The sequence below is a fragment of the Saccostrea echinata genome, unplaced genomic scaffold (assembly GCF_033153115.1).
Source record: "Saccostrea echinata isolate AGI-Se365-2 ecotype Australia unplaced genomic scaffold, CSIRO_AGI_Sech_v1 ptg000029l, whole genome shotgun sequence".
NCBI lineage: Eukaryota > Metazoa > Mollusca > Bivalvia > Ostreida > Ostreidae > Saccostrea > Saccostrea echinata.
This window is the reverse complement of record NW_026889778.1, coordinates 29,303,203-29,313,643: the sequence shown is the minus strand read 5'-3', so window position 1 is coordinate 29,313,643 and position 10,441 is coordinate 29,303,203. Positions and strand designations below refer to the sequence as shown.

The following is a 10,441-nucleotide window of genomic DNA, read 5'->3' as shown; positions in this document are numbered from 1 at the left end:
TGTTTAGTTTTAGCAAAAAAATCATTTAAATCAACAAGTAATGTTTATATACTTCATGTAATTTTCTTAAAGGCATATTTTAACAATAATTTCTATCCACCTATATTATTTATTGGGTCAGCAATAGTAAAAGGCACTCGATTCGATACTGAAAAATCGATCCGAAACTAGGATAATAGGGTGGTGTTGTAACTGACATCAGGGACCTATATACTAACTAACTGACTAACTATACTTAGTATATAGGTCCTTGTTGACATCTATGTGCCTGTACCATTCATATATTGGGAATTTTGGTACCACTTATTTGAAAAGCTTAGAAATACAAATTAAACAACCAAGAACTTTTGGAACTTCGACCATGAAGGTTGCATGCAAGACGTAACAACAAAGAGATTCGTTACCGGTAAAATGACTTTACCAATGTTTACAAGAAACGGGTGAAACAAACTGAACTTACACGAATGAAGATATTTCTATTAAATTAACATCAACATTCTGTGTTTTGATACCTCTCAGTTAAAGATTTTTGCGCTTATAGGTCTTATAGTTATCCTGTCCCTTTATTTCACACCGACCAGGCTACTTAGACTACTTTCGCTTTTTGTTTCTTGGCGCCATAATTGGACGTATCTAATTTACGAATACATAACGGAGGGAAATTTAGTTTCCGTGAATTCGTTCATCAATCGAAGTACTGAAAGTATCGAACATATAACAAATACCCCATTATGGTCCCACCCTACCCCTGGGGGGTCATGCTTCTAATGCTTCCATATAAATATGACTAACCATGGCTTTTCTGTTCTCAAGATTTTCCATATATATTCCTATATAAAACTTTCATTGCTCATTGTTGACCTACCCACCTACCCTACCCTTTGATTTGAACAAAACTTAAATATGCCCTATCTGAGGATGCCTCTATATAAATAGTACTCAGGTGCAGATCCAGGAATTGAAGTTAGGGAGCACAAAAAGTAGGCAGGAGGTCTGGGGGCCGCCAGGAGCTTCCAGGGGCTTTGCCCCCTGGAAGCTCCTGGATTCTAGAGATTTTGTAGGGTAAAAATGAGGTCTACCGAGTAGACATTTTTACATTTTCTCAACGAAACTATGATTTACGCTAACTTTGACAGTTTTAAGGGGTGCGCATCCCAACTTAAATCTGCCACTAGTACTTAACATTGCTTTGCTGTTCTTAAAGGGGCTTGGACACAGATTTGAAGCTCCTATTTTCTACATTTTCTAAATATCATGACCTATACATATGTTGCTGGAGTATTTCACACCAAAATAATTTTTAAAAGCATGTTAAGAAAATTCTTTTATCTTGATTTTTTAAAACTATGATTTTCGGGACGTGTTTGACACATATATCCTTACCCTTTCACAAAGTAAACTTTATCCATAATGTAGCAGTGTGTTTTACTTGTATATATATATATGTATATATATATATATATATATATATATATATATATATATATATATATATATATATATATATATATATATATATATATATATATATTCAATACACTACTGAATAAATATTGATATAAATAAATTTCAAAGCAGATTTTATAATTTATTACAAATCCCAGATCCACCGGACACGCCCCTTTATTCACCAAGTATCATAGTTGAGCGATTGAGTTCAAAGGTGAAGTTCTGTAATTTTATTGGTTGAGAGTTTTTAGTCATTCCGAGTTGTTCTCAGACTACTCAGAGATTTTGGTCAGGTTGGCTGTGTTGAAAATTGGAGTCTCAGAGAAATTTAGGTGACAAAGACAAAGACTTTGAGACCTTTAGACCTGGCTTCAGAGCCATAAAATTTAGACAAGCTCACTTTTCGGTAGTTGATAGTGCCCCCCAAACTGAAATTGCTCCCTATGGGCCTGGGATAAGTAAGATATATAATATAATTGTATACATTTGTGATATTCATTGTTATTATTTTTATTTTATAGAGCCATGTATTCATTTTTCTATTTCCATATTAAATATTATTGGATCCCTAAGTCAGGAGTTTGGTTTATTATTTACATCCTATAAATAAACCACCTCTGCAACAATGATACCACAGTACTTAAGAAAAGTGTATTAATGAAAAATATGAAAACTATAATCCAGATAGTTCAGAGTAGAAATGTGAGAAAGCAAAATCAACTCACCAGTATTGTCAGTCTGTGCTCAGTGATGTGTGCAGACTAAACAAATTGAACACACCCGGTAAAATGTAAACACTAACAATAACCTAGCTTGTATCCTGTTTACAGACACAGGTGTTTGACATGATGTAACAAAGAATGTCGTTGTCATTGAATTCTTAGAATAGTCATGCAAGTTCAAATCATAAAACTGAAGTTATTTTTGAAAATTGTAAAAAATGCAACTGCACGTGTCCAGGCCCCTGTAGTTGTAAGAGGATTTTTTCCTTCATATAATTTTAGGTAAAACTGATTGCCCATTTTGGTCCCACCCTACCCTAAGGGGTCATGATTCACACTACCTGAGGATGCTTCTGTATAAATAGGACTAACCTTGACTTTACTGTTCTTGAGAATTGTTTTCTAAACTTTTCACACTTTCAACTCCTTTTCCAGAACTACTGGACCAATTTTAACCAAACTTACCACAATGCAATTCCTTGGGTGAAGGGGATTAAAGTTTATACAAATGAAGGGCAATCCCCCCTTCCAAAAGGAGATGAAATTCAATTGTATCTTTCAAAAGCCTTTTTCTCATGAACCACTGGGCCAGAAAAGATAGAACTTTATGAAAGCTTTATTACATAGTGTAGATTCAAGTTTGCTCAAATCATGACCCTAGGGAATGGGGTATATGGCCCACAATGGGTGATCAAAGTTTTACATAGGAATATATAGGAAAAATCTTTAAAAATCTTCTTGACGACAGACAAGGGACAAATTTTGATTAGAAAAGTTCACTTGAGGATTTGGCTCAGGTGAGCTAAAAGGTGAGCTGTGCATTTGTATAGAAATGGCTAGGACAATTTTTGAGTGGTAGAGACTCTAAATCAGATGGACGGTCTGGGAGGAAACAGAATATAGTTCAAAATCTGGTAAAAAAAAAAAAAAGATGGTGATGTCATGGAAAGTAAGGTGCATTTTACTCCATCACTGTTGCAAAACTTGTGAAAATTTTGATAAACTAACTTACACCATTGTTAGCAAACTGTCAAGTGTTGAGATCAATGTTTTTAATGTGTGGGTAAAGCACTGCAGACTATGTAAGAAATGACAAGGGAGAATATTTTGAGCAACTTTCATGACCTTGTTTTTGATGTAACGAAGTTGTTTAGAAGAGTGTTCCGTGGTGAGAAAAGATGTTGATTTAACACGACTTTCTACATTATCAATTCAAATGCAATTAAACTTTCACACATCAACAAAATGTTTTTGTGTTTGAAATGTCATCTTAAATCTTGTGAAAACAATATGATGTGCGACATTGTCAATGTAATTTTTGAATGACCCTAGTATAAATTTATTTATAAGTATGCACCATCACCAGGTATGTCAAATATCATGTCTTTCAACTGTTGATCAATTCCTGAATAGTATATATATGTGTACAACTTTATACCAAATCGATATCTATGATCTATCTATAAAATCTAACAATTTTTTTTATTCATTCCTCTTTTGAAAAAAAGACAAACTTGTAACATTATTCATGTACATATGTTTATTTACATAAATTAAGCACGTAACAATGTCAATACTGACATACTCTCTAGACATTAAAAAGAGTAAAATGAAAGTAATGTTATTCTCTACAGAAAAAAAAGATGACTATGTAAAGAATATGTTACAGAACTTATGAACTCTTTAATGAGAATTCTTTCTGAAAGGAATTGTACCCTTCGATGTACAAACATTGCTGTCCAGTAATAAGAAATGTAAATGTACAAACGAAACAAACTTGTTCATCCTGATTCACATCATAAAAATAAAATTCTTGAAAAAACATTCACATAGAAACAACTAAATATCATTCCTTTGATGATGGGGGGCATGTAAAATAAAAATGATCCTCAAATAGCTGTCCCACAAAAAAAAAAAAAAATAAAACTAGAAATATGTCCATAGGACATGAATGCCCCGCCGAGGGTATATTAGTAACACAACATTTTAACACAAATTGAGAAAAGTGAGGTCAAGGTCAAAGGAAAGGTCAAGGTCAAAAAATGTTGATGCAGTTGAATAGCTCTCATCAGTATGTATCAGCATATGAAGTTTGATAACACTATCTTGAATGGTATCTTTAAAAACTGAGCTAAACACTTATTTTAAAAAAGTGAGGTCAAGGTCAAAGGAAAGGTCAAGGTAAAAAATATTGATGCAGTTGAATAGCTCTCATCAGTATGTATCAGCATATGAAGTTTGACACTAATTTAAAAAGTGAGGTCAAGGTCAAAGGAAAGGTCAAGGTCAAAAAATGTTGCTGCAGTTGAATAGCTCTCGTTAGTATGTATCAGCATATGAAGTTTGATAACACTATCTCGAATGGTATCTTTAAAACTGAGCTAAACACTTATTTAAGAAAAGTGAGGTCAAGGTCAAAGGAAAGGTCAAGGTAAAAAATATTGCTGCAGTTGAATAGCTCTCATCAGTATGTATCAGCATATGAAGTTTGTTAAAAATATCTTGAATGGTTTCATTAAAACTGAGCTAAACACTAATTCAGAGGTTAAGGTCAAAAGAAAGGTCAAGGTAAAAAAATGTTGATGCAGTTGAATGGCTTACATCAGTATGTATCAACATATGAAGTTTGATTACACTATCTTGAATGGTATCTTTAAAACTGAGCTAAACACTAATTTAAGAAAAGTGAGGTCAAGGTCAAAAGAAAGGTCAAGGTCAAAAAATGTTGATGCAGTTGAATAGTTTACATCAGTATGTATCAACATATGAAGTTTGATTACACTATCTTGAATGGTATCTTTAAAACTGAGCTAAACACTAATTTAAGAAAAGTGAGGTCAAGGTCAAAAGAAAGGTCAAGGTCAAAAAATGTTGATGCAGTTGCATAGCTCTCATCAATATCTATCAGCATCTGAAGTTTGATAAAAATATCTTGGATAGTTTCTTTGAAACTGAGCTTTGAACAGAGCTAAACGCAAAGTGTGACGGAAGGACAGACGGAAGGACAGAAGGACGGAAGGACGGAAGGACGGAAGACGGACATGACAAACACTATATGCCCCGGCCATATTCATGGCGGGGCATAAAAATGAAAATATGTAACACAAATGTTGTGTCTAGATATCACAGCCTTATGCCAAGAGAGACCACCCATAACAAGTATTGTCAGTGGATCTACCCACAGATACCAAGAATCACTTCAAATTGGATGAATCTGAGTACAGATCACTAAAAGTAGGCACCCTTATTGTTTCCTATTATGCTTACAAAAAGGAAAGTACAAAATTCAACAAATAGCACACCAATTATAGTTGAAATGGATTCCAGATATTAGCACTTGTTTATGTAGTCCTCAAACAGTCCTCATCTGGGACAATTGTTATCCCTGAAGGACATTGGGAAATCTTCTCTGAAGGGATTCTCATGTGTTTGGGAAAACCCATGAGACAGATTATCCCTAGAGCTGGCTGTTTTCATCCTGCCTAGTAACAGTTGAGCGAGGAACAGGCTTTGGCACACGTACAGAGGTCCTTTGAGGAATAGGGGGAGGAGCATCCCCACTTCTTGAGGACACCACATTCTCAAACACTGAGGCACGAGGGTGTCCATTAGTCTGTCTTACAAGGGAGGGTTTACGAGGAGGTAATGGGGGAACAGGGTTTGATGAAGCACTAGAACTGGATCCAACTAATTCCTGAAAATACATTAAGAATAAAATGGAATTTTCAATTTAAGAACCAAAATTCTGATACAAGAACTGTACAAGAACATTTTTAAGCAGTTGCTAAAAATTAATTTTTTTTTTCAAAAGCATGGAATTTTAAACTTATGCTCAAAACTGAACAATAAAATCTTAAAGCAATTGCTTATAATACAGTGAAACTTCCCTATCTCGAACAAGATGGGACTGAGAAAAAACTTTGAGATATCTGAGGATTCGAGATATCAGGGATGAAATACTTAAAAAATATATGGTTGGGACTTCCAAATCACTTCGACATATCCATGGTATTTGAGATATCAGTGCTCAAGATACCGAAGTTCACCTGTACATGTAATAAGAAATTGCAAATTTCTGAAAAACTTTACAAGCAAGATTAAAAGTCACAAATTCAGAACATGACCTCGTAGCTATAATCTTGTCTCAATGCAGGCCACAGCCTGTTTCTTCATCAAAAATATTGAGTGAATACATGGATTAAAGACCTGACCTTGCTCCACCTTCAAACTTTTTCATAGAACAATAGAAAAGAGGATCTGAGACAAAGAGAAGGGAGAACTTTGGGGAAAAGGGAGGGGGGGGAAGTGGAATTAATGAACATAAAGTGGAAAATAAAGGTGGGAAGATGGCATTTAGATATTTACCTGTGTTGGTCTGGGTTCAGGTATGTATAGATACAGATATACATGTATATAGATACAATACCTATTTTGGTGTAGATAGGTACATATACTGGTAGATATTTACCTGTGTTGGTTTAGGTACAGATATTTATAGATACAGATATACATGTATATAGATACAATACCTATTTTGGTGTAGATAGGTACATATACTGGTAGATATTTACCTGTGTTGGTTAGGTACAGATATTTATAGATACAGATATACATGTATATAGATACAATACCTATTTTGGTGTAGATAGGTACATATACTGGTAGATATTTACCTGTGTTGGTTTAGGCTGTTTCTTTTTTGGAGGGGGCTCTGGTTTCTCAGGTATAGCTTCTTCTACAGGGAACAAAAATAACATTTAAGCTTTACGAACATATGAAGAACTTTGGACCCCCTTGTGGCCTCATCTTGATGTAAGTATCAAGTCAATATTAGACCAATTTGAAACTTTTTTTTTCATAATGGATGCCTGAGAAAAACATTTTTCCTGGTCCTGATATAATGGACAAATATATTATATGTCTTCAATAGTCAACATTTTCAGTCTATACATTCATTACTACCTTTATACAATAGAAGCAGTACCTGCGAGCTGGTGTTTAACTGGGAGGACTGGGATGTTACTGATTACTGGGAAGACATGGTGTTCTACAAAATAATTAAACTAAGTTTTAAGAATTGACTCTGATGGAAACGGTTCATTAGAGAAAATGTCAAAAAAGCAACAACAATTACAAGAGGCCCATGGGCCACATCCCTCACCAGAGAACTTCGGCTAGGAAAAAGCAGAAATCAGTCATTATATATTAAAGTTTAAATAAGAAAGTGGTCTGGGGAAGGAAGGTGGTCATGAATTGAACAAACTTGCATCAACACTACCAGAGGATGCTTCCATAATATGTATATGACTAATAATGGCTTATGTAGATTTTTCAAGATTTTTTCCTTAAAGTTTATCTGCTATTCTATTGTAAAAATTTGATCGCTCATTTTGGTCCCATCCTTCCCCTGGGGGTTATGATTTGAACCAGTTTGATTCTACTCTACCTGAGGATGCTTCCATATAAATATGACCAATCAAGGCTTTGCTGTTCTTAAGTAAAAGATTTTTCCAAGGTTTTTCGATGTAAAACTTTGATGGCCGATTATGACCCCTCTCTACCCCCAGGAGTCATGATCTGAACAAATTTTGATCTACACAACCTGAGGACACTTTCATATGAATATGAACAAATCACGGCTTCACTGTTCTTTGAGGAAATTTTTTCGATGTATTCCTATGCAAAACTTTGATGCCCCATTGTGGCCCAACCCTACCCCATGGGGTCATGATTTGAAAACTTGATTCTACACTACCTAAGGATGCTTTCATATAAATACGACCAATACTTTGCTGTTCTTAAGAAGATTTTTAAACATTTTTTTCTATACATTTAAATGTAACACCCCCCCCCCCCCCCCCCCCAGGGACCATGATTTGAACAATTTAGAATCTACACTACCTCAGGAAGTTTCACCTTTTTTGTGAAAAGAAGTTGATAATGAAATATGGAGAAAATGAACAGTATTCAAGCTCCATTAAAACAATACAAATCGGGAGCAGAGCAAAAACAGATCTCCAAAAACATCAGAGGTGGGATCAGGTGTGAAAAGTTTACAGACAGATGGACAGACAGATGGATGACAGGCAAAAGGTAATCAGAATAACTCACCTGAGCTTTCAGCTCAGGTGAGCTAATAACATAGGTAATCAGAGATAACAGAGCTCACCTCAACGAATGTTGTCTTTAAGTAAGGCAAAGTCCCACACTAAACTAATAATCTAGGAGTGTGCATCCCTAGATGCAACATTTATGCAATTTTGGTCTGATAGGGCTTGCAGTTACTTGGGAATGGACTTATCTGAAAACTTAAAACTAGACACTCATTCAGAAAATGTAAGTCAAATCCAGCATCCGAAGCAAGGTTTGAGATTGTTCGTCCCTTGATGCATCATCCATGCACGTTTGGTTCAGATAGGCCTTATAGTTACTTGGAAATGAGATCTGCTCCAAAAACTTTAATCTGGTCACTCATCCGGAAAATATAGGTCAGATCCAGCATCTGAAGCAAGTCCAGTAGTGTGAATCCTAAGATGTATCATCCATGCAAGTTTGGTCAATATAGGGTTTATAGTTACTTGGATATGATATCTGCTTCAAAAACCTTAACCTGGTCACTCATCCGGAAAATGTAGGTCAGATCTAGCATCCGAAGCAAGTCCAGTAGTGTGCATCCTGAGATGTATCATCCATGCAAGTTTAGTCAATATAATACTTATAGTTACTTGGAAATGAGATCTGCTCCAAAAACTTTAACCTGGTTACTCATCCAGAAAATGTAGGTCAGATCCAGCATCTGAAGCAAGTCCAGTAGTGTACATCCTTTTATGTTTCATCCATGCAAGTTTGGTCAATATAGGGTTTACAGTTACTTGGAAATGACATCTGCTCCAAAAACTTTAACCTGGTCACTCATCCGGAAAATATAGGTCAGATTCAGCATCTGAAGCAAGTTCAGTAGTGTGCATCCTTAAATGTATCATCCATGCAAGTTTGGTCAATATAGGGCTTTTAGTTACTTGGAAATGGGATCTGCTCCAAAAACTTTAACCTGGTCACTCATCCGGAAAATATAGGTCAGATCCAGCATCCGAAGCAAGTCCAGTAGTGTGCATCCTTAAATGTATCATCCATGCAAGTTTGGTCAATATAGGGCTTTTAGTTACTTGGAAATGAGATCTGCTCCAAAAACTTTAACCTGGTCACTCATCCGGAAAATATAGGTCAGATCCAGCATCCGAAGCAAGTCCAGTAGTGTGCATCCTTAGATGTATCATCCATGCAAGTTTGGTCAATATAGGGCTTATAGTTACTTGGAAATGAGATCTACTCCAAAAACCTTAACCTAGTCACTCATCCGGAAAATGTAGGTCAGATCCAGCATCCGAAGCAAGTTCAGTAGTGTGCATCCTTAGATGTATCATCCATGCAAGTTTGGTCAAAATAGGGCTTACAGTTACTTGGAAATGAGACCTGCTCCAAAAACTTTAACCTGCTCCAAAAACTTTAACCTGCTCCAAAAACATTAACCTGGTCATTCTTTAGCTGAAATTGCAGCATCTGAAACCTTGACTGGTACAATGAAACACACTAGAAGCATCCTCCATGCATCTCTGACTAATATAGGCCATAGAAGTACTTGAAAAGAAAACTGCTCCAAAAACCTTAACCTGGGACGCCGACGCCGAGGGTATTACATAAGCTCCCCCAACTTCGTTGAGGTGAGCTAAAAATCAGAAACAAGAAAGCACATTTTTTTTATTACATTCATATCAAGTGAACCTGAATCTAATGTATGCCAGGCAGTGGTAACCTTGAAGTTTTAAGAGAACAATGGTGTGATGCCTGGTTTTGAGCGTGTAATTTCTTGTGTTCTTTTAAGAAAGACAGTGGTAATGTCTAGTTTTAAGTGAGTTATATCTTAAAATCTATAAGAAAGAGTGTGGTAATGTTTGGTTCCGAGTGTGTAAAATCTTGAGGTCTATAAGAAGGATGGTGGTAATGTCTGGTTCTGAGTGTGTAATATCTTGAGGTCTATAAGAAGGATGGTGGTAATGTCTGGTTCTAAGTGTGTAATATCTTGAGGTCTATAAGAAGGATGGTGGTAATGTCTGGTTCTAAGTGTGTAATATCTTGAGGTCTATAAGAAGGATGGTGGTAATGTCTGGTTCTGAGTGTGTAATATCTTGAGGTCTATAAGAAGGATGGTGGTAATGTCTGGTTCTAAGTGTGTAATATCTTGAGGTCTATAAGAAGGATGGTGGTAATGC

At 35.7% G+C, this 10,441-nt stretch overlaps 1 protein-coding gene across 3 annotated transcripts in view; it reads right to left on the bottom strand.

The window, feature by feature from the left end:
• Positions 1-5,014: 5,014 nt before the first annotated feature.
• The window catches only part of LOC133195777 (dedicator of cytokinesis protein 3-like), a 63,442-nt gene continuing 58,015 nt past the window's right edge, over positions 5,015-10,441 (bottom strand). For 2 of the 3 annotated variants that reach the window (XM_061331712.1, XM_061331714.1), the window contains 3 exons: positions 7,156-7,218; positions 6,845-6,906; positions 5,015-5,865 (listed from right to left, as the gene is read on the bottom strand). In XM_061331712.1, coding sequence (XP_061187696.1) covers positions 5,629-5,865; positions 6,845-6,906; positions 7,156-7,218 — 362 coding nt within the window. In that variant the 3' untranslated portion in view covers positions 5,015-5,628. The remainder of the gene's footprint in view (positions 5,866-6,844; positions 6,907-7,155; positions 7,219-10,441) is intronic. The other variant, XM_061331713.1, reaches the window with a different exon arrangement.